Consider the following 25370-nt stretch of genomic DNA (forward strand, 5'->3'; position numbering starts at 1 on the left):
GATTGTTCCCTGTGTCACGCGTGAAGAAGAAATGACATCACGTGGCACAGAAAGCGTTCTTTCTTGTCGAACTGGGAGTAACACGGAAGCACTGGAACGAGAGCTGCCGACACAGCTCCTGATACGACGTCGAGAAGCAGCGCCGCGCGCAATCGGCCGCCGCTTCCGTCAGTTCAGATGCTGATAAGATGGGCAGGACTACGGCGTCCTATCGGTTTCTTATTTTGTAAAGTGATGATCGGACCCTCGCAAGCAAGCGGCATCACTCGCACTGCGGCAGCCGTATCCTTGGCTGCGCTGCTGCTATGCTTGTTCGATGTCGTTTCCGCATCACCGGGGGATCAGAGTGCCGAGTACAAGTCGTGTCTACGACGATGCCGCAGCATCAACTGCACGCAGGAGAAGCAAACCACCTTTCGCTCGGGCCAAGCGTGGTATCTGGCTCTTCTGCTCTGGGACTGCGCCGATGAGTGCCGTCACGAGTGCATGTGGCATGCTGTGGACGTGCTCCAGGCTAAGGACAAGCCCGTGCCCCAGTTTCACGGAAAAGTGCGTGCTAAATCATGATGTGTCTGTGCCCCTGACGCCAGCACTATGGATCCTTGGCGTAAAGAACACGGCACAGTTTGTCTTTCGGAGCTTATGTATCTATCGATGCAACGTCGGCGCGTATAGTGCGTTGCCTCTCTTCTTAGCACTCGGCGTATTCTTAAAGTCATTCTAAATTATTGAAAAGTAACAGCCTACTTCAAGAGCCACAAACGCGTTGGTGCTGGCCATGTTTGCGCTTAGCATGTCTTGAGCTTTAAAAAGTTGTACGCTTTAATTATACTGTTAGCAGGGAAAGTCTGGATGCCAAATCAAGAATCAAAAATTGCAAGATGAGTGCACCTATCGAAGTGGTCTATGCATTCCCAATGGGTCGCAGGTCGAATACATGGAGTAGCCCAACTACGCATACTGTGTTCGGCCCTCGTTTACTATGTGACATATTAAATATAGACATTTGCCTACATTAGTTTATCAGCCATATTGTTTCTCACGAGAAAAGAACGGGAGCAATATGCTTTAGTTCTTGAGGCAAGCAACTTCAAGGGCATATGAGGTAGGCGAGGGCAAACGATCTGACCAATAGTGCTTTATGAACGAAAAAATGTTGTACGTAGTTTGGTGTATTTGCTAAATCAAAGACATCTTGAGTTAAGTGCAGTCATCACGTGACTATTTCTGTATTTAGCATGGCAAAACGAGATGTCATGACATTATATCGCACCAGTTATGCCTTCTGTCTTTCATGGAGACGCAAAAATAATTATGTTCTCCACTAAAAAGTAGGGCTCAAAGACAAGTAAACTGGAAAGGAGACAAACACTCCAATATGCATGTCCCCCTTACCACTCCTTTGGTGATATGTCATTGTCAAGATGTTCTTGTGTATGTGTAAGGTGGGCACATGGGCATCTGCTGTTTTGCGAGCCACCTTACTGATATGAAATCTGCACAACTTGCAGTGGCCATTTTGGAGGTTCTACGGCATCCAGGAGCCAGCATCAGTAATCTTTTCAATCCTGAATGGCATCTGCCACTTATGGATGTGGCGCAAGTTCAGGAGGCTTGTGCCATCTTCAGCTCCCTTTTATGTCATCTGGAAAGGGCAGGCAGTGGTGAGAAACGCTGTTGTTACAAACCTTGCTGAGAGCAAATCTTTTATATTATTTCACATTTGGTAGAAACTTTGACTGCTTTTGTCAAATGCTTTCCAAAGAATCTGTGAGACGCACAATCACCTTAGAGTGCCATTTGTTAAAGTGACACAGGTAGCTTTATTTCATGTAGTAAAGGACGGCTGTTGTAGAAGAATTGGAGAGAGGCCAAAGTGTTGCCTAGGGAAAGTGTTGTTTTTAGTTCATCATGTGCAATACACTGTTTAGCTGTTGTTTTCTAGTTGGTGCTTGACCATGTGTGTCAAATGGATAGCAAGAGGTCAACTTTTACTTTGGATGTGTACCATACTGTCTTAGGAAGAAACATTTCGTCACTGTTTATTTCTTTTTCAGTTATCGATTAATGCCTGGTTCTGGTCTGCTGTCTTTCATGCTAGGGACACTCCACTTACTGAGGTAATTATGGTGAACATCAATTTCTTTCTTTTTCTTCTAGTGTGTGTGTGAAGTCCAGTGTATTAGGTGCTTCATCTGCACACATATCTAGTACTCCAAAATTTATACACATTGCACATAGCAAGGAACAGTTTTATAAAAGGAGAAAAGGGTCCACTATGTCAAAAATATGAATTTATTGTAAATAACGTGACACATTACATGTCAGGGTGCCCTTAAAGGGCCCCTAGACTACCTATGATATGTTGAACACTTTTTAAATGAACGCATGCATCATATACAGAATACTGCAGCATTCAGCTTATGCGAATATGGCATCACTATGCATCGCAGAAAAGCCACAAATAAAAAACGAAAATCCTGTTCTCTTCACTCCTCGTGACACCAACAGGGTGAGAGCTGTCAAGTGGTCATTCGATGAGAGACGACAGTGGCACTGTTGCAAGAGCTGGCTGTGTGTTCCCGGAAGGGAGGGGGCTCACCCATTGTTTGCCACTAGTCCTTTCGTAAAGCTTCTATTCAGTGAATGTCACGTGGAAGGTGATTAGGTGGGGACATTAGAAGGGCCTTTCTACTAGTGTGTTGATTCAACGCATAGCTTTCACTGCACCACACAGGGTTGGTGAGAGTATGTGGCAAGGAGGAGAGAATGCCTGTGGGGACGAAAGCAAAGGCGAACAGGAAACCGTAGCAGCTGTGTAGTCATCCATCAAATGCCTGTAACTTTGCTATTACACTGTCATTTCAAAAAAGTGTTGAGGCTTTATGTTTGATAGACTGGTACACAGCTGCCACCACATAAATTTTTGAGCTCAAAGTGGTTTAGGGGTCTTTTAAAGGGGCAGTAATATATTCAGGTAAAGTGGTGCATTTAGCTTCTAATATACCAAGCAGGGATCATTTGCTTAGAGTAGAGGCTTAGTATTCCAAGAAATTATGCTAATTCAAAGCATAGATGGTGAAATGTTGAATATCTCACACCGGCTATTTGTGATATCATAGATTGTTGCAAAGACACAGAAAAAGGAAAGGCAGGGAGGTTAACCAAATAGACAACCGTTTGGCTACCCTGCATAGAGGAAAGGTGATAAGAAATTGAAAGAAGAAATTTTACTAAGTCTTTTGGATTGTTTATCGATGAGGCTGAACTCTATCACAATTTAGGAGGAGTGAAAACATGGTCTGAATACTATTGCACACTTTTGTATACGAAAAGGATGATGATGATGATGATTATAGTGTTTTGTGGTGCAAGGGCCAAATATGACCAAAGAGCGTCAGGCCAATGACGAAAAGGATGCTAGTTTGCCAGAATAACATGAAATATTTGGCATTGCACTCATGTTACGAAAGCAATAGATTGTGTGTGAAATTCACAAAATGATCTTCAGCATTCATTCTCTCTAATAATTTCTAATGGTGCACAAATATTTGAAAATTCAAATACACAACTAGTAAACTTTGCTGTTTTTGCTATTGATTTGAGAATTTACTGTTAAAAATTGTCAAATAAAAGTTTTTGTTGTAGTCTATAGAGAGAAACTCTGATGTAAGTGTGGACTGTTCGAAATGATTCTGGTGCATGAGCCAAATGCATGTTGCGCAGAGACGCCAATTCCTGAGTGAATGCTCAGTGCAGATAACCTATGCTCTATTTTTCTGTAAGAATTTCTGCCTCAATTTAAGCAATTGATTGTTTTGTCAATCTGAGCATGTTTGCATCCCTTCAAAACAATATGTACATCTATGGTATTACACTTGTCTTCTTAAATGAATGCAACAGTGTTTGTGAGTCTAATGACATGCAGTTCCCTTGTTTTATAAATGATTTTCACGGAGCACCAGGTAACTCAGAGTAGCTGTTTACCATGTGCAAGTTCCTCAGTCAACTGGATGTCCAGTTGTGAACTGCATTACATGCCTGTATCAAACACTGTAAATAAGACCCCCCCCCCCCCCTTTTTTTTTTTTTACTGAACAGTCTCCACCCAAACTTTATATTCCAATTTGTTTACGAATGAGAAAATATTCCATATTTAAGGATGCTGAGAGAATATTATCAGTCTAGATTGACTTAGCGTGGCTCTAAAGCTCCCTTTAAAAAAAAAACAAATTTCAAAGAAACAATTTATTTACTTTGAGTCACTGACACAATATATTTTGCAATGCTCTTCATTAAAAGTTCTGCATGGGTGCACTGTGCACTGGGTAGCTTTCAGAGTGGCATTCGATTGACAGTATATGACCAAAGGGGTTTGCTCACGTCCACGTGACAAATGCTACTGCGTCTGCAGTCATCACCTTCATTTCTAGGATTTCTGACGTTCACTCCTTGTGCATAGGAGCTTTCACTTACACTGCAAAAAGATGTTGGGATTTAAGTACAGAAATTGAGTGGGCCACAAAATGGAAGCCATCATGGTTAGTTTGCCTGCCTGAAAATTACCTGCTAATTGATGTCTGGTTGCAGTCCTATTTAAGGTATTTATTTCAAGTTTTTATGCATCTGCAGTGCTGTAGCGTCTTTTAGTGTGATGTTGTTCCAACAAGAGAATGAGTTTGAGGTCTTTCAGTAATGGCACTACCAACATTAGGTGCACTTGAGTAGATTTTCATAAGTAGTGGTTGTTACGGAGTGAAGAAATTACAGACAGCCCGCTGTTTGTATTGCCATCGAGGATGAACATGTTTGATTGTTGGCTCATATGGTTATAAAAAAAAAAAGGGAGTGTTTAGAACTACACTACAAGTCACTTTTCCGTCCTTTTGGTTTTGATGTAGTGGAATTGCATGTCGCAAAACCCATGGTAACGTTAGTTTCTCTCATAACTTAAATAACTTAAATATATACAATGTAGCTTGTGTTTGAGAGTGGTTTGGGACCTGCTATGGCCCTTTTTCCTTATGTGCAGCACACTGATTGCCTCTCAAAACTTTCTTTCCATTTTTCATGTAGAAGCTTGATTACTACTGTGCCTTTTCCGTGGTGCTCTACTCGCTCTACAGTTTATGTATGAGGTAAGCAATACTGCAGAAGCCTGTATGCGAGAGGAGAAAAAGTTTTGTTGAACTCTCATACTTGGCAGCATGTGACACAAAGCTTCGCCACAGCATGCAAGAAGTTGCTCTTTACTGGTGCCAGGCAATTACATCGCAGCTTTTGCTATGGTGCCTTTCAACATCGTTGCTTTTTTCGAGCGGTAGTGTCTATTGCTGGTTTCCAGTCATATTTTTACTACTGAAAGTGTTCAGGCATATTGCCGCTTAATCAGTCATCACTTCATGGCTTCTTTGGTTCACTAGACTAGTTGAGCAAGCATATGCCTGAGTCAAATTGTGTCTTCACTAAGGACTTCAAAGTTAAAGAGCTTTTCACAGAAATTGAACTGAACACAGTTTGTGAAAGCTTTCTGTCTAGCTCTAAAGCTGCCCACTGTCTGTGTCCCATGTAATAATGGGCAGTGAGAAATGTCAAGAAAAAAAAAGAGCCTCAAAGAAGCTGTTAAAGCAAATTCAATGTTTGTATGGACACTTTTTTGCATCTCCATAGTAATGTCATTATTACTGGTGATGATGTGCTTATATTACTGGTGATGATTGTTCATAATGATGTCATCATTACCAGTGCACCTTGGCTGATCACAGGCAAGAGCTTTTCTTATTGGTGACACATCTTGGAAATCACTGTTACTACATTGCCAGCTTGAGCAGGGCAGGGCATATGTGAGTTTTAAATGCATTTCTATGCCTATCCAATGAGGAAACCTGTCCACCCATCACATTAGACGAATCGCTATAAAGAAGTAAGGTATAAAACAAAGTAAATTCTAAAGAAAGAATGTTCGCAGTGGTGAGTTTCGAACCTACGACCCCACGCTCAGAAGCCGACTGTTTTACCCTCTGAACTAAACACCCATGCTTGCGCAAGGTGAATATATCTGAACCTTATGAATGTGTTGTACTTGCAGTACCAGGCAACTATCAAAGGAGAACAGTCTCTATGAAGGCTTTGTTGAAAGGTTAGGTGATGGTCGAATAAAAGCCATCTCTAGGACCACAAGTAGAGCGGTCTTGGGGCATTGTAGACATCAGGAACATTCTGATTTTGCAAAAATTTAATTCCAAACCCGCCACATCCCTGATGAGTTTTGGTGGTCGCGGGATGCCCCCTCCATTAGGACGTTCCTTCACAGAGTGAAATGGCACCGATCTCTGAGGGCTGATGTGCTTCAAGTCACGCAACACAGTTAGATAACTAGTCAATGAGTTGATAGGAGTGAAGAGCGGTTATATGGGTCTCATCATGGTTGATAATGATTCGACACAGATGGATAAGGTACTAAAGAGCAATAAGGGCTTATATTGGTCGGAGCAATTATTAAGTCAGTAAGCACCGGTAAAGGTTGAGAAGGGTCGGATCAAGTCTGATAAGGTTGGCAGATAAGGCTTCATAAAAATTGGGTCGATTGCGATAAGGTTGATAAGGCTTGAATGAAGTCTAATAAGGTTGGTAATAACCGATAATGGGTGATAAGGGTCGGATCTAGTCCGATAATGTTGAATGTCCAATAAAGGTTGATAAGGGGTATATACTGGTCGGATCAAGTTTCATAACATTGATAATGACACCTGGCTGCGTGTAGATAAGCAAGCAGCACAATGCTTGCACATACTTAGACAACTCTCGGAGGGGTTTCTGCGTGATCTTTTTCAAAATGTGCTATAGCAACAGTATGTATTTGAATGAGGAAACTGTAGCGAACTTCATATTGTTATAGTCGTACTAAGGCAATGCATCATTGGTCTTAAGTTTTAAGACCTCCTCAGCTTTCTTGGCCTGTGTTGTCCACCCATTTAAAACAGCATCAATGAGAAGTGTTATAGTATGCTGCATTGATACTTTTGGTTTGGCTGTATTGCACTTCTGGCATACCAGGAACATTGGCCTTACTGTGACCAGTGTCTTGGTAACCCCGAAAAGATGCAAGAGCTAAAGATGGCTTGAAAGACCTCATGATAGCTCCTCGTGACATTATAATGCGAAGCATATGTTTGGGACAAGTCACTGTTTCAGCAATGAACAACAGGGCTACATGGCATTCTAAAGAAACCATAGTCTCAGCCTAGTCAATATCAAGAAAGTTTTCTCAACAAAAGTGGCTGATACATTTTGAAATCTCTGATCCCATACTAATATATCAAAGCTGTAGTATTTCAGGCACAAAATTTGAGAAGAAAAACTTTGCTCTTCATTTTCTCCATGAATAACAGACCTTTCCCTGCAGAATTTTCTCTCTGAATCAAATCTTGAAAGGTACATTGCCAGATTAAACTAACTTATTGTTTCTATTTAGCAACACATTAAAGGCTTTTACTACTTCTAAGCGTTTATACTTAATTAAGTCTCCTGAAAACATTCTACAGTAATTATTTGGTTATACATGAAGCAACGAAAAGAAAACTGAGTTTGTCGTTGTAAGGTGTGGGTGAATCTTCCAGTGTTACTTTTTACTTTTTCCTGAACTTGCCAGTAACTTTTTAGTTCGCTTACAACAATGTGTTACCACTTCTTATTCTTGTGAATATTGTTTGCAGAGTGCTTGGAACAAAAAACACGGGGCTGTCCATCTCAGTGACCGTGCCTTTTGCGGCCTTCTTTGTCTACCATATCCAGTACTTAAACTTTGTGCATTTTGACTATGGGTACAACATGAAAGCCAATGTGATTACAGGCAAGTATGATAATGGCAACAGTGATTGTTTTTCTTTTAAGTGTGTCCTCCCGACTGAAGCATAAAATAAATTAAATTTAGGAACCATTTTAGTTTCCTGTACTACTGGCATATCGGTACCTAACCGAATTGCTTGTTAGCATGTACATAGAAAAATGCTGCCATGCAGACCGGGTTTACAACATTAAGTTAGGCTTTTCACTATGAATTGCATCATATCCTCATTTATTGCACACACAAATGCAATAACCATAATCAGGGAAAAGTTTTCATGAACGTACTACAAGATGTGATGATGTAAGATTAAATGCAGGGTGTCTACCAACCGGGAAAACCGGGAATTCTCAGGGATTTTGAATAGCCTTGAAATACTCAGGGAACTTGTGCTTCTATCAGGGAAAATTAGCTGTCATTTTATTGAAAGGGAACGAAAGTCGCCCTAATGGCGGCATGCTGGCTCGCGTAAAACAGAGGAATCGTAACTAATTGTCTTTGATGCCGTGTCGTCGGCTTGAGGAGTTGCCAGTGTACAGTTGCCCGATTTTGGGGACGTGCCCGATAATGCGGACGGCTTCGTGGCACCACGTACCCCATAGAGTCAATGTATAAGAACGTCTGAAATTTCGGACGCAAGAACCCTTCGCCGTACGATTTTCCAGATTTTTTACCGCGACCGCAGGTTCCAAACGACATTTATCATAGCCAACACCGCCGTTTTGATTATCTCGCCGCCTCAAACGGGCGCTCTCGCACTCAGATCCGCTGGCAGCCGTAGCCACCACCGTGGCAAAGCGAGGCATAGCTGCTTCGACCTTCACTTTTAAAGTTCTTGCCATTCAGTGCCGTGTATTTCATTGAAAGAATTCGCCGCTGTCCGCAATGGAACCGACTCCGCCTCTGTAATCCTCGCGATTGGCTTCGAAGCTTCTAAGCACAGCGCGTTGCATAATGCCGGTTCTCGAAAGATAGCTTCGCCTCAGCACAGCCATGTTACGCGGTGAAACATACATGAAGTTTTGCGGTGAAGCTTAACAAGCGTGGGAAGGGGCAATTGTCACGGGACACAATACGTATTCCTTAATTATACACGCGTGCACCCGCCGCCTCCTGTCACAGTACGAGCACCGATACGCCTAATAAGTGTACTGTAGGCCTTCGGGGCTTTTTCGTACGTGCCTGTGGCGATTTGAGCCCTTAATGGCAGTAAAAGACATGCATTTCTTTTTTTGGGCTACCCGACTTTTCAGACGTTTTCGCGGCCCGTAAGGAGTCGGAAAAAATCGGACGTTGACTGTACAACTGACCAAGAAGCTTCTTGAAATGGTCCGTGAAGCGAACGCGTGGCGGAACGAGGATCAGAACAGAAAGCACCTTCGCATTGAGGAATGATAAAAGAACTATGCCGCCTCTTCTTTGAAGGAGCTTGAGCTCAAAAAGTGTTGGCTGACGCCGAGATGCACGTAACCCTCATCCAAACCAAAATAAACTCTTTAAAGCAGTGAAACGCAACACTGAGGCATTATGCGCTGGCTGAGAGTATGCAGGACAGTTGAGGTTGTCTTTCAAGCTGCTGAGAGAATCTCACTTGTCACAAATTTCGGGCCCAATACCAATGAGCTTGCTATCAGTTCATAGAAATATCTCATTTTCGAAAAAGTATTGGCTTCTGTATGCATCTCTCTTTATTCGTATTTGAATATGTTTTGACTTGATTTGCAATGGGCTTTACCATCTTTTTTTTTCGTATATATTTTGTTCACTGCATTTTACTAACCCTTCTGTTCAGTTTTCTCTTTTTAATAAAATAAACGCTACTCCTTACTATTCAAGCTGGATTAAGTTGTTGCTTTTTAATTTTCTAACATGCTTACTGAAGAGTGATAGCATTGGGCGACGTGGTGTCAGCCTGTCTTGACATAAAACAAAGTTCTGTGTCACTCGGGGAATTTTTTAAAAGTGTCAACTTGGTAGACACCCTGTTAAATTACAAACCAATAAAGTGCAACTTAATTACTTTCAGACTTCATTGGTTGCCTTCCTTCATTGCTGTCCATCATCACAATTTCTTCAGCACTCTGTGTACCAAAAGATCTGCTGTCCATTTTACCTGTTTGCTAGTGTTTTGGGTGAATTCATGGTTGAGAACTGCTGATGTAAGAGTTCCATATATACAGTGTTCACTGATACGTGGGCCATTCATGCAGGTCTGCTCAACTCAATTGGTTGGCTGGGCTGGTGCTGGCACCATAGGAAGCGTGGCTACGTGTGGAGGGGCACCATTGTTGTGTTCATGCTGGACGCTCTGCTCTTGCTGGAGCTGGGCGACTTTCCTCCATGGTGTTTCCTGGTCGATGCCCATGCCCTTTGGCACCTGGGTACTGCCCCACTGCCTCTCCTGTGGTACAGGTATGCCGTGCATTGATATCACTAGGAATGAAGGGAAGTTGACCAAAAAAGGTGTGATTATTGGATAAAGTTATGTTTCTGATTCTGTATTGAAACCTTGTTCACCGAGGGAAGTGACCAGGAACACCAAGCAGTTCTTGTAAAAAAGTGTAGGCACCATCAACAAATTAAAAGAAAGTGTTTTCATGACCATCCACACAATCTGTGCCATCGTAGTGTGTGTAGGAGTAAAGCTGCCAGCTGAAGTATTCGGCATTTACAATAAGATAGTGCAAAAAAAGAACAAGTGGAATAAAAAGAAGTCAGACACAAGACTTGCCTCTTACTTTCGTTTGTATGTTTGGTCAAGGCTGCTTATTTCGTTGGATAGTTTAGGTTCACTTCTTCAGGAGGAGAAGAAGCTTATGTGCTGCACATTGCTAATGTTGATACTGCACATTGTTTTCATCAGGTTTTGGCATACACTGCATCTTTAGCAGTGGTAACTATCAATCAATCAGTTGTTATTGTTTCTGATACATATAATGACGTGTTATTTTTGTACAGGCAGGACCCCAGAGCTCTGTCAAGAGTTGTAGTAGGGGTCTGTTTTTTAACATGATTACAATAGCAAGCGAAAAAAAAAAGAAAACGAAGTATTCCAATAGCTTTGTTACAGATGTGTGCAAAATGTTTCTTTCTTCGTTAACATGGTTACTTCTGTAAGTTGACTAGATGAATGCGTACAAGTTGCTTATATAAATAAAATTATGTTGATAATTTTATGCTGAATGGTGGTGCTGAAGTGTTCCACAGTTTCACAGCAATATAAGAAAATTAATATAGTCCATAGTGCTTATGTAGGGTATGCATAATGGTACTGTTGAGGTAGAACTTATGTTAACGTTATTGATGGGCATAGAACAGTGTTATGTAAAAGTTTGTAAGCAAATATTAAAACACGACAGTTGATATAAACTGTTATTGGTTGTGTGTTTAGTAATCCATAAGCATATGAAACTCAGTCAGTTTTATTTTTTTTTTTAATAACAAGAGGAACATGTAGCGCTGTGTTCTGTGGGTTTTCAGCATTGTCTGGTAGGTTAATCCCTAAATTGCTATAGCATGTGTAATGTGTGTGTGTGTGTGTGTGTAAGAATAATATAATGTTAACGTTTTCAACTGGTAAGTGTAACATAATCTATGAAGAAGATATATTTTTCTATACATCTGAACATTTGTGTGCCATGAAAGCTGTGCATCCAAGTGGACAATGAGAAATTTTGTACTACTGACTCTTATTTAAAGGTGTGTTATTCATTACAAGCGAGTTATTTGATATAAAATGTGTTTAGGGGCAAAGGTAACATAGATGTTTTTAGCGGCATTAGTGAGAAGTTTATTTGCATGAAACAAGAATGATAATATTTTTAGGGCTGCTGTAGCTTTGTCTTACAATTCATTTTCATTTCTTGCTGTTATAAATATTTTAGTGTTGTCTGTGTAAAGGATACATTCTTCAGTTATAATGGATGGTAGATCATTAATGTAAGTCAAGAACAAAAGTGGCCCTAGAAGCTAGTGAAACTCAATTAACAGGCCCTTTCTTTGAAGTTGCATAAAGAGAACTAATTCGAGGTGATAATATCAGTGCAAGTGAAATATCAGTCAAGCAAATTAAACTTACCTTTTTCTTGTTTCTTTTTATTTTATTTCCTGCACAGGTTTTTAATTGATGACAGTCTCTATGAACTGCACAAGATGCAAAATGCTGGAAAAGCTGCAAATGGGCAGCGTCGCTGGTTCTTCCTGGGCAATGAGAGCATGAAGAAGACACCAAATGATGTTAAAGTTTGCAGTGAAAAGTTTGCTGCAGGTCATTGCACATCTTGCCAAAGCCATGAAGAGTGAGTGCCAGTTATCTGTACTTTGAAGCCCGTGTTTAACAAAGTCTTCCCAGGAACAAAAGGCAAATTTGTCTTGGTGCTCACTTTCTTATGCCTACTTTAAGCACAGCAAGGATGCACAATGCCTATACTATGCATAACAGGCATGGCATGGTTTAACTCATGACCTACCGCACTCCAGGAGACACATTCTGTAATGTTTCGGTTTTCGAAGAATTCGCTTTGCGAGCAGCGATTGGTAGCCCCCCTGGGTGACACCATTGCTGTGGGGCGTGCACACATGTTATGATGACGTCACGCACATGTCAATCCTGCAGAAACCAAATCCATCGTCTGTTACGAAGTGAAGTTATGCAAAGTGCTTCGATGAGAGCCTGTGCATGCCATGTGAATGGATGAGATCAGCGTTCAGAGAAAAATGGTGACGATTGCGATACCTGTGGTGCCCGTGTTAGTGTTCAGTTGGGGTGGGCCAACTAAAATTTGGGGGTGGGCGAACTTGAAATTTGGATGTGGGCCAATTAAATTTAGGGTTGGGCCAACTTAAGTTTAGATGTGGGCCAACTTGAAATTTGGGGGTGGGAAAAGATGAAATTGGGGGTGGACCAATTTACATTTGGATGTGGGCCAACTTATATTTGTGGGTGGACCAAATTAAATTTGGACATGGGCCAACTTACATTTATAGGTATGCTTATGCATACTTAGTCTGCATGCCATGTTAACGTACAAAGTACTACCTAACGGCTAAATGGGTCAACTGTAGTAAACAAAATATGCTAAGTCACTCACCACCAGTATGTTACACATGTGTTTAATTATGGGAACCACAAACTTCTTCAATAGCATCAACAAATAATTTTTTTATTTAACCAGTTTATTTACCAAGAAGCGTTCCTAATTTGCTATGTTTTCACGTGGTTTGTGACGTTCACTTCCAGAAAAAAAACCTGCGGGCCGATTGGTTTCTGTCCTTGCTCTCGTGCTCATTATGTCAGCGGACCACCCAAATGTGACGCCACCACCAAACTAAATTCTTCAGAAACTGAATCATTACAGAATACGGCTCCAGACCTGCACAGATCTCCCTGCTCCAGAATGTAGGAGCAGAGTGGCACTAGTTATAACCTGTTCGCTGTCGTCTGCTTCTGCAATCTGTTCCAGCGCTCATGCCGCTATTTTGGCACACCTTTAACCATCTGTTTAAGCAATTGATCGATAATGAAAAATGCTGTTTATCGCATCGTATGCACATAATTATGCAGACTCTCGACCACGAAGCAAAACGCCCTCGGCAGTACGTTTGTTATGAAATGCTAATATTTGGAGGTCAAATGTAGCTGGCAGTGTGTACCAGGTGATCAGTTTCTCGTAGTATGATGTACAGACAATCGCAACAAGTTTTATGAGCGGAAGAGTCGGTAACCCACAACGACAGTGGCTACAGTGCATGTGTTTGTTCCTGCTATCTATACCTCGTCTCTTTCTGCACTGTAGTCGCTTTCTTTATGGAAAATTGCTACTTTGATTATGATTGCGATTGTGGTTAAGGTGTTGCCTGTCAGGAAGTTTGCATAATAGAAATATTGATTCTAAGTGACTCGTCGTACAACATCTTAAACAGCTTAGACTTATCAGTTTCATAAAAGCTTCACAGTGCATATTTGGCGTGCCAAACAAACATGTAAACAATCACTGCATCGGTTAATTCTCTTTTGTTGTGTGGAGCGGCTAAGCACAAGGTCGCGGGATCGAATCCTGGCCATGGCGGCCGCATCTCGATGGGACAAAATGCAAAAACACCCATGTACTTAGATTTAGGTGCATGTCCTACACTACGTCCCACACTACGGCATGCCTCGTAATCAGATCTTCTTCCTTTGTAGCAATTGCTACGAACGGGTGGATGTCTGATTTTCCCTTTATTTATTACTTCTCTCCACCTTGCGGGTTTCCGCAGAACTACTACATCAAACACTTGCCTTTGCTTCGTGTTGTCAAGAAATTCGACTTTGCTCTGCCATCTGCTAGCCGCCTGGTTAGCTCAGATGGTAGAGTGGCTGCCCCGGAAAGGCGGTGGTCCCGGGTTCGAGTCCCGGACCAGGACAAATTTTTCTTCAACTATGAGGCTTTTCTTTCGAGGAACCCCTATGGGTTTCCTTTGTAGCAATTGCTACGAACGGGTGGATGTCTGATTTTCCTTTTATTCATATCTTGGTTTGGGAATGTAAAACCCCATAATTTAATTTTCATTTTACATTGAATATACTTTTAAAAATTTGACATACCTACTATTTGTTGTCTTTGCAAGAAATTGTCACATGTGCTAGCAGTCCACCACAGCAGACGAGCTGGCATGCACATTTGAACGCCGCCCAGCCGCCCGTCAAGCAGCAGACGAGCAGGTTATAAAAGTGGCACCTGTGGCCACCCGTTGAACAAGAGTGGGTGCAAGCGACTCCCATAGAATCCAGATATCTGTGTAGGTTTGGAGTTACAGTAGGTCGTGGTTTAACACCACAACGAAAGTTATTTTAAAAGAGTTGAATATTGGGCTAGTTGATATTTTGACGTGAAAACCACCTTGAAATAGCGTGCAACGCTATGGCACAACAGAAAGGAAAATGAACACAGTTTTCCTTTCTGTTGTGCTGTCCCGTTGCGTGCTATTTCGAGATGGTTCTCAAGTGTAAGAATAACAATACTGAAGCATTGAGTTTGAAAGGCTCACAACACTCGTGATTTGAATTTCACTCACCCAGTTTTCTGTTGTTCTAAGCTCCTGGCATTATTGTGCTCATATGTGCATTTTGAGCTTGTGTTATATCTATACTTAAATCAGCTATTTCGTGGTGGCATCAGAGGTGTGATGAAGCTTTTTTTTATTGAATATATAAGCAGTGTTGTCTTATAGATATCAGTGCATCACCTTATGTAGATGTTAGGCTATACAAAGGCAGCTGTTAACATATAGTACCTGGTAGTATTGTGATGCAATAAATGCAATGGTTGGCTTTTCAGTGACTGTTTTGCATACTATATTGCGAAGCTACCCATCGCTAATCTCAATGTTGCTAAGTAGTTAAACATTATAGCTGCATATTTAAGCCTGTAATGCTGTGTGATACAAATTTCAAGAAAACTTCAAGACAGTGTTCTTATTCAAATTTCATAAGAAGTCACATGAACATTTCTATCAACCTGTAACATTTCTTTCAAATTATTACAAGCTGGCTTCACATTATTAAGTTCTGTACTTTCGCATTGCTTTTGTATCTCTTCACATTAGCCTGAGGGTAGCTCAAAATGAAATCATTGCCAAATTAACTCCAGTATTGTGTGCATTTGGATCAAAACGTTTTCTTCCCTAGGTTTCTCATCAAGGCCAAGGTTACGCAGAATGGCAACAGCATTGGAGAAGATTGCCAGAAGTGTGTTTGACCAGCTCGGCTAATGGCGTGGCACCCATTCAGCAGCACTGCCTTGTTCATGTCCTTTTTCTTTGCTGCTATGGTGCGAATGCAAAAGGTGGTACCAAAAAAGAAGCAAGTTAATTGTTGCATGTTGTACTAGGGCTGTCACCGAAACTTTGTAGTAATGTACCAGTTTATTTTTTTGTCTACGTCAGAAGAGAGAGCAAGGAGAAGTTAGTATTGGCCATCTAGGTTATAGCCAAATGCTGTTCTTCTTCTAATGTGTGGATGTGTACCAGACAAATTATGTTAATTACCCCTTGGTACTGCAGTGGTCAAGGATCATGAAAGCAGCCTCATGTTAACTGGGTGTGGGCTTTGCTTACTTGAAATAGTTTTGCTTTGTGCCTCATGAAGAATACACAATGCTTCATGCTTGTTGAATCCTGTAAGCTCTTGATCTATAAATGGAGCACTGGTTCTGCGTACTGCTTCAAAACTTATTATGCTGATAAATTAATTAGAGAAGGCACGCTTAATTTGTTCTAGCAACATAGTAGCTATACTGCATTAAAATATACACTTGCACCTTCGCAGTATATATACAGCACTTATAAATTGAAACGCAAACTGCAATGAAGGCTTTTTACACATAATTACATGAAAGTGTGATGTGTAGTAGCTGTGCAGTCGGTTTCTAAGGGTCGAATAGTCTCAAGTATACGTCTTGGAGTCTGTACTAAGCCACTGTTAAAATACAGGTGAAACTAGAAACAAAATATTGCATTAGAGTAGTTTCACAATTTTTTTCATTTGAAGTTATGAGCACTGTAAGTGCCCCGAGATATCACAGCATACTTTATGGCATTACTTGTGGCACCTAACTTTCAAATAGCACGCAAGTAGTAAGGCTCCAGATAATTTTTCTAAGGATTAATTACAGAAAGCAGTTCTGGACACCTTAAAGGACCTTTTTTCAGCAATGGTGGCATTGATTATTTAAAACTATTGCTTTTTAAAGGTTATAAAAAGAAGGATTCCTAGCTATCTTGCACTTCAAGTAATTAGCCCATGATTTTTACTTCTCGCTTTTACATTGCTGGATTGAATACAGTTGTTTTTCAGTTTTAAGTTGTGAATTGCTGCTGCTGTCTAAGCAAAAAACTATGTAACTTTTATTGCTTTCCCTCATTGCCACATCCTGGGGCAATGCATTGACCACTTAGCAGCGTGTCATTGCAGAAAAGCAGAACCTTTCTTTTTCTTGCACTGTTAACAGAGTGGTATCAATAGACAGGCAATACCTGCTTTGCTGAACATTGTAGATTTCACTTGTGAAACCAAGACAATCGATTAAATTTCTCACCTGAAGAATGAAGCTTACTGAAAACAAGTTGCAAATGCTCCCGCAAAAGCATAGTAATACACTGTACTGTTAAACAGTAACCAAGAACCAATATGTAGTAGTGCCAACACTTTTTTATACCCATTTATGCAAGAAGCACCCTGAGCTTAGCTGTTATACTGAGTAATTTATTTGAGTATATGTAATTAAGAAGTGACCACAGTTTAAAAAAAAACATATTGTGCATTCAGTCATAGAAGTTTGTAATATAGTAGTAATATAGAGTGCTTTTTAATATTTAAGCAATAGCAGATTCAGTCTGCATACTTCAGATGCTCCAGTAATTAACTGCATCCATATGTTCCGCAATAACCAAACTGGTTTATGTCTTCACGCAGGTTAGCCAGACATATTACTGCCTAACAGCCACACGCAATTTGCAACCTGTGAATTGTCCGAGTCGTGCAACGGAAGTTTGTTTTGCTTTGATGTGCTGTACATCCCAAAGCTTGTGTCATATTGAGAGACTAGTAAATCTTAACTTTTAACCAACTACCTCAAAATTTTACTTACTTTCTTGTGGAACCTGCCTCAAGATATGCACATTAAATATTGGCTTGTAATTAAATGTTGGTGCAACTGACAATGGATGTCTGAATCGGGAAATGACAGTGCCACAGTTGTTGGCTGCAAACCATTATATTTTACAGTAAGGTTTTATGCCTGAAAGCAAATATCCTTTGCTTCAGTCATGGCTTAACATGCTTCAAAACCATTCAGCATAGCATTTCCATGTTATCATGCAGATGATTTGCTACCTGAAAATTTGAAGTCAATGTTGAAGAATGTGGCACTTCTAATGAACACTTTCCAATGCATCATCTTTCTTAGCAGCTACCAATGTGAAGTATCTGTGCACAAGTGTGCTCAACTCAGTGGACTGTGGGCTTGTCATTTTACAATTTTTAAGCTTTGTAATCATAGCTTAGGTCATTCTTGTTGCTTCCATTCACTTCGCTTGCCTTCCAGAAACATTGGGAACCATGAAGAGATGTTAAAAAAAAGGCTTTGATGCAGTAATTTATTGAACAAGATATAATTTAGATGTAGCCTGTCTTGTACTAGTCAAATGCAATAATAACAGGAATAACTTATTGTACTGGCCTTAACTACAATTATCTCTATGGTTGCCACTTATCTGTGGCAGGACTAGGCAAGATACTCAGAAACTGTTTCCTTGATACCAGCACTCAACTACCCTAAAGACTGTATTTTGGTACCAATGCAGGGTACAGATGCAAAATTCTGTTCTGATACTATTGCCAGTAATTCAGTTATCTTATGCACTTCGATACATTGACGCAATCACTGAGCAGGGATAATTAAAAGCAGGGTTTTTTTTTAGTTCCTTTTGATGAAGTTATTACTGGGTTTAGTTATTTCTGCTGTACTTTCAGCTATTGTGTCTAGCAACACTAAAAACGCAAACATTACATTGGTTCACTAAACCTTAAGCTCACTTTCATTGCAGAATATTTTCTGCTTCCAACTGCGCTCGTGTACAACAGGTGTTAGAGGTTTCAGCTGAGCATTCAACCCTGCTACAGACCTGGAGTTGCTTACTGCACCACAAGGTGTTAAAAGATGAGACTACAACAAGTATATGGCATATTCAAGTTTATCAGTGCCAAGCAGTGTTTTTTTTTTTTTCATTACTGTTGCAATTTTTCTAGGACTGACATCAAAAGAGAATTTTTTTTTTTTACTTCTAAATGTGGGTGCATTGTCACATTAGACTGCACAATAGCCAAGTCGAAGGCACTTGACGTGCCATTTGTGTACTTGTCAACAAAGCATCATATTCACAACTGCGCTTTTGACACCGAGTTTTTACCCTGATCTCATTTGGTTAGGCACTATGTAAAAGATGCAAAGCATCTTCCGAGCATATCAGCAGACCTGCGGCAGTGGTGGCAGCCATTTTGTATTTTTTTCTGTCTCGCTTGGCACACTTGCGTGCTCCATTCAGCGAGCTCTCTAGTGAAACGGAAGCACCCGACCGTTCGCAGCTGAGCGTTCAGTGCATGCACACTTGAGCCTCTGCTCGCTGGCTGAAAAGTGGGGCACAGGAAATGTTCTGCTGAAAATGTCTATTAGAAATCAAATGTTTTTTAAGAACAAAAGCACTGAAACATTTCTACACTGAGCCAGCGCTTCAAACTAGCACCTTGAAAGGAAAGAAGAGTTTAGACACTTGACAAAAGTGCATTAGTGGAACGATATTACTTCTATTATTAACACTTGTGTTCTTGTGCCGGTCCTTGAGGTGCATCATTGTCACCTTTGCTAAGTAGTGGACCTTAATTTTTAAGATAAAAAATTTTGCTGAGGCCAACCTGTTCACCGCAGCTTTATCTGGTAGAATGTCAACATTGAAACTATAAACAAACGAAGTAAAATGATGACACATTGTAAATTCATCTGTGCTAGGTACTGTACCACTTCTTCCACATATTTCATGCAGTGTGGATTCATGAAGTAAATCAACATTTGAAAAACATGAAATTTTCTTAAGGTGACAGTCAAAGAGTCCAGTGCAACATCATTGTGAGATGCACAATGCAGGGAACAGCTTATGTTGCAGTTTAGGAACATGTTAAGCGTCAGAGGTATCACTTGTTACCAGAGTGAGAGAGAGAAAAAGTGCTATGCTGATATGCAGGCTTACTGCATGGATGATTTGGCAATAGAAAACATGATGCGAGTGAAGCAGGACGTGGTGATACAAAGACAAGACAAGTAAAGAGGCATCATGACACAGACATGTTCGCAAGATGAGCGCAATGTCCTGTCTCTATACCGTGCATTATTCACATGGCAGTCCCTGTTACTGAAAATGAAGTGAGTAGCTCAAAAGGCATTTTTATTTATGTGCTGCTGCTGATGACAATATATGTGGGGTTCTTTTGGCACAAGGGCCAGGAATGGACAAAGAACGGCATTTGATACGCTGAACACGAAATTGCTCAGACTGTTTACAATTGTTTGTTGTTGAGCAAAAATATGGGTGCTCTCGATTGTTCTCGTGGTAACCCATCTTTTCCAAGACAGGATATTTGTGAATACGTGAGAACTGGTTTGAAAAAGTGCATTTGAAATATTGCAGGTGCACATTAGTGGAAATATCAAGTATTTTTGGCTTAGTAGTTGGTACTCAAAAACTTATTCTCAATACTTTAGATAGTTTGATCCACATTGACACTTACAACCAATATATTTTACAATATATCTTACTCAGGTAAGATATGCTTCTGGACATCTGTAGTACCGTTCAGCCTTGACATGGGGTGACAACGTATTGTTTTAATCTTGCAGATTGTATAGTAGGCAGCCAAAAAGTTTGGTCTATGGTACACAAATAAAAGTTAGCAGATTGTTTAGAATTTAGACTGGTCACATATTGTAACTTAATGAATGATAATTCAACAAGGCTTTACAAGAAGTCAGCAAGGATTTAGATTATATTTATCACACATCCACAGGATTCTTTAGAGCTGCGTTTAATCTTTTTGTCCAATTGCTATTGGCTCAATGTATGTCATTCACCCACTGAAGCCTTTGTTGGAGTGGTTATCTAACTCCCATGCAGTTATAGCCTGGCTATCTATCACTTCAAACTCTCCTTCTATACTGTTTTAGTTTTACTATTCCAAGTGGCCAGAATATCTTGTTGTTGTTCTTGATCTTTGAAGAGTGTCATTCTGAACACCATAAAACAGCAGAGAGGCAAATAAGCTTTTACATTAAACCTTTATGGGTGTATACTTTATTTGATAGATGTAAGAAGAGAGTATACCTACATCACATTGCTCTAGACAAGCTGCGCTGAGCTAATCAAAATTATCCAAGTTAATAAATGTTACCAATGAAACAAAATTGTGAAGAGCCCAAGGGGAACAATATTGACTGGTAGGGGGCGAGTGAATGGTTTATTTTCTAAGTGAAATGATAATGAATATTAAAGAACACAGGCCTTCATATATCAGGTTATACCAAATATTTTTGCACATCTAAAACAAACTAGGAGCAGGGTAGTGAATAAAAAAGAACAAGGGAAGTGCAGATTTTTTTTTCTTAGTATACGTAACGCAATTTGCAAGTGCAAGTCTCTCAACCAAGCTCGCAAATAAGCAAGAGTAAAATGTTGCTAGACTTTGCCTGATCATTATGCTGACAGTGATTGAACAAAGGAACATCAAGCTCATTACCTGGTATTGTTACTTTGCAACTTCAAGCTTTTTTTCATTTGGTAAAGAAGCTTGACATTTTTACAGTGCCATGCATCACATTAGTAATGCAGACATGCCGAGTTGCACATAGAGAACAAATTTCATATAAATGACAGATGACAATTGATGGAAAATCGTGCCAGTTGGTATAGCTTCATGGTTGCAACAGCGTGACTAGACATGGATTGAGTAAAAGGATGGGACAAAAGAAGCGCCATGTGTCCTGCTTTTACTCAGTCCATGTCTGGTCACACTGTTACAACCATGACAGATGACAGGTTCGAAAGCAGCTGGAGGACAAAGCACTTTACTTTTTCATGTACATTGCAAAAGAATAAACAATTATTTGGAGGCTAACCCAGCTATACCTTTTGAGCTTTGCTGTAGGAGATAATAATCATTTGTTAAAAATGGAGGTGGAGGTGTTTTGGCTAAATTGACTAAGCATAGATTAATGCCTCCAGTAAATAGTCTTGAAATGCATTGCCCTTTGTCCAAGTGTGGCAGGTTCAAAGAATCGTAGTCAGCCCTGTGTAATCGGCTGTGACCAGTTATTCAAAGAAGCTGAATGTTGAATTCTACAACTGAAATATGCGATTTGTATTTGAAATTTTGTGTAACATTTTTGCATCCCTGCCAGTGGGTTTTATTCTTTTTTGTTTGTACTTGCTTGTGAGAAAGCAAATGCAATTCTATGCATATTTTAAAATCTTTATTTGGTAGGGTAAGCTTGTGGGGATGAAAAGCAAGTGCCCAGGTGTCACCGAAGAAGAGAACAGTGTTCCGAGATGAAGATTAATGAACGCAGCAATTCATAACATCAATATGCGTAGTGTCTCTTTAAATGTGGGTAATTATTGTTTCTGTTATAATGTGGCTGCAGTCCCCAGAAAGATAACTCTTCAGCTCTTCTAGGTCACTACAACAATGTACGAATTATGTATCATATGATGTGCAAACTGAACAAATGTTTTCAACCTACCGGCATAATATTTGCTCTTCTCCAAGTGTGTAATGGTTGTGCTAGATCACAAGAGTCCGCCATCATAAGAAAAGCTGGTCAGGACAAGTTTAGAGGCCAGGGAGCTTGTTTGCAAGTTAGTCTTTCAGATTAAAAAAAAACATGTGGTTGCTTGGAGATACGACTTTGCAAATTGAAAGTGGTTTGCTATCCTTGGTGTGGTTGCACCTTGGCTTTACAGTAAGTTCCAGATTTGTTAAGTGAAGATAGAGCTGACAGTGGAACAAAAAATGTAATTAGCAATCTTTCAATTGTTCTTTGCTGCACATGCTTATTCTTGATGCTAGCAAAGAAAAAGGCAAATGTGACAATTCCGGAGATACAGACGTGCCACTATAATGAAGGTTTTCAGGCTGTTCGCCCTTCGCCCTTCTATTCCATCAAATTGTGGTTGGCCTTGATTTTGAGCCAACAAACACCACCAGGCATTCTGTAATGTCTTGCATGTAATGAGGTTTCTTTCCTCCCAGATTTTAGATTTATTTCTTGTACTTGGATACCAATGTTTATTTTTGATATTTCTGTCTTCTTTTTATTCTATGCATGCAAAAACTATTTTCTTTTTGGCTGCGTTATATGCAGATTATTTTTTTTTCTTATTTTGGTCCCAAAATTGCCCCTTGCATTATGTTTGTGTTCGTGTTGAATAATAGGCACAGTTCCACGATTGTGTGGCCCAGCGATTGCACTTGCTTCTTGAAAATAAAATGTTCATTAAATGTTTCGCAGCTCAGCAAGTTTGCTGTATTGTGACGTAAGCAATTTAAAGCCGAAGCTCCTCGCTGGTTGCACATGTTGAAAGACAAAGGGTCAAGTGAGAGTGATGCCACTCTTTACTTCCCTGTGGCCTCTAAGCTTGACCTGGCATTTTATCCTTCATCCTTCTGGTGGGGCATCAACGTCCTCAAGACTTGCAGAAAAATACCATGTGCCTTGACTGCCTCCAGAGATCAATGATCATTGTTGGCATTGATTTGCTATTCTTCTACTCAACATTCCGAAATGCTTGTTCATCGTTATCAGCATACGTGCACAGCCATAAAAATGCGTATGTGATTTTTTTTTATGGTTAGAAAAACTTTTACTTTTATACTCTTTCGTGGCATATCCTGTTCCATTGTAAAGTGATTCAAAATGATGTAGTACACTACTGTAGTGCTTGTGTATAAGAAGGATCATATCCTTGTTATGTAGGCAGGACATGTTTTGCAAGCGTTTCTTTTGTGATTGTAAAGATTTTATGTTACGCTGTTAGTTGTGACTGTGCAGTTTGTCTAGTCATCCACTTTCACAAGTCATTGTTCATTCCATCTAAAACTTCAATGGACAGCTGTTCAAGTAAATTGTGTCTGTGTATATACATGTGCATAATATTTAGGCATGTGGGCAGCGACAGCTTGTTTTGTATTTTCATGTTTCAAGGTAGCAGTCTGTTAGTGCTTTTTGGTAAGGGTATTTAGTACATTTTTGGCCTCTGCTTACCTCGTATTTTGGACATTATTAAAAGCATTTACACAGATTTGTTTCCGTACTCACTTCTTAAGTTTTCTCAATGTGTGTCCTGTCAACCCCATATTTCCATGTTTCATTTTTGTTGACAATTATAACAGAAAATTTTTTTTGTAGATTTTTCTTTATTTTTCTTTCTAAACCTGTAAAAATGCAGTAAGATATATTACAGTCAAGCCCACTTATAATGACCCTTAGTGTAATGAATGATAGATTATTAAAACAAAGATAGCATGATGGTCACAATATTTATGTGATCTATAGCAGCATGTCTCAGATAGAACATGTCGTGGCTCCACGTTCCTTTAGAGCAATTAAAAAAGTACCAGTCAGTCTCCCGAGAAGGCGCCACTCTCCCGAGAAGGCGCCACTCTCCTTCCACAACCACTGCTTAGGTTAGTTCTTGGTTTGAGGTTACTGTGCATTGCATAAAAATCCGGCAGACCCCATCTCGCAACGACCGTTGAATGCGTTTAGCATCCAAGCAATATAGTGATACACCATATTGCTGAAGCTATCTTTATTTAAATTCTGCAGTGGCAATTCTGAGATCTCCATTGCTTCGTCTGTATGCGATATACACAGTCTCCGGGATAGACCCACTGGGCTTACGACAGTTGCTCACCAGGGTCAGCTATCACCAAGACAGCATGAAGACTGCATGACAATGACATAGTGACGATGACGAAATAATAAAGAAGGAATGACCTCAATGGAACGGCAAAGGCGGTATGACAATTACAGCATGATGACAATGGGATGACAATACGATGATTATCGGATGACGACAGTGATGGCATAACGACAATGCACTGACAATAATGGCATGAAAACAGTGGCAATCGTGAGTGAATGACGAAGAAGAAATGACCCCGATGGAATGACGAAGGTGGTATGATAACAGCATGGCAGCAATGGGATGACGTTTCTGAAATAATTACAATGGTGCGACGCTGGCATGATGACAATGATGACAACAGTCCGATGATGACAGTGGAATGACCTTTATAGCATCACGGGAACATACCTAGCGAACAATGCTAGTAGACAATTTTGGTCACTGGGTCAATATAAGAGGCTGGATAGATAGACAAGTTCCTGAAATAGGCAAAGAATGCTAATCACACTGAAGCTGTTCTCACAAGGATGAATTTTTGTCTGAGGCAGGAGTGTGTGGAGCTTGGAAGCAATGACAGCTCGTTTGAGGATTTATGGCAGTGCACCTTTGACATTTGTGGCAATTAACCTTTGAAGCGGAGTTGAGGGCTTCTGACATTGGTTCAGTGACTTAGTTGATGTGGTCAATAAAGCTAATGTCACGGAGTAATGCACAGATGAGAAGTCCAGCGTCAGTCTGTGAGGCACGAGGCTTTGTCAGCAGTTGATTGCATGAAAAAAACGAGAAGACTGCGGAACCACTACCACCACCTGTAACTGCGACAACTGGAGTCGAGTACATCCCGCTGCAGAAACTGCTCATCGCACAGCCCTCAATGACGTGGGGTCTCAAATGCGCTCGTGAATCAAACAACACAGTAGTGCAATCAATCACAAGAGAATTTATTGCACCTTTCATATGCAGACACTTGCTAGCCAAGTTACTACACATAGAATATGCCACGCCACCTAAAGACAGGTTTTAACTGGCA

General features: G+C 40.4%; 1 protein-coding gene across 1 annotated transcript; it reads left to right on the top strand.

Annotated features, from left to right (window-relative positions):
- Positions 1–11: 11 nt before the first annotated feature.
- On the top strand, positions 12–23731 carry PGAP3 (Per1-like protein PGAP3). Its single transcript, XM_065436172.2, has 8 exons — positions 12–549; positions 1512–1664; positions 2058–2120; positions 5077–5138; positions 7716–7852; positions 10057–10258; positions 11962–12144; positions 15516–23731. The coding sequence occupies exons 1-8, from the start codon at positions 178–180 to the stop codon at positions 15583–15585; spliced, it is 1242 nt and encodes a 413-aa protein (XP_065292244.2). The 5' UTR covers positions 12–177; the 3' UTR covers positions 15586–23731.
- The last annotated feature ends 1639 nt before the right edge of the window (positions 23732–25370 follow it).

The sequence above is a fragment of the Dermacentor albipictus genome, chromosome 1, assembly GCF_038994185.2.
Source record: "Dermacentor albipictus isolate Rhodes 1998 colony chromosome 1, USDA_Dalb.pri_finalv2, whole genome shotgun sequence".
Classification (NCBI taxonomy): domain Eukaryota; kingdom Metazoa; phylum Arthropoda; class Arachnida; order Ixodida; family Ixodidae; genus Dermacentor; species Dermacentor albipictus.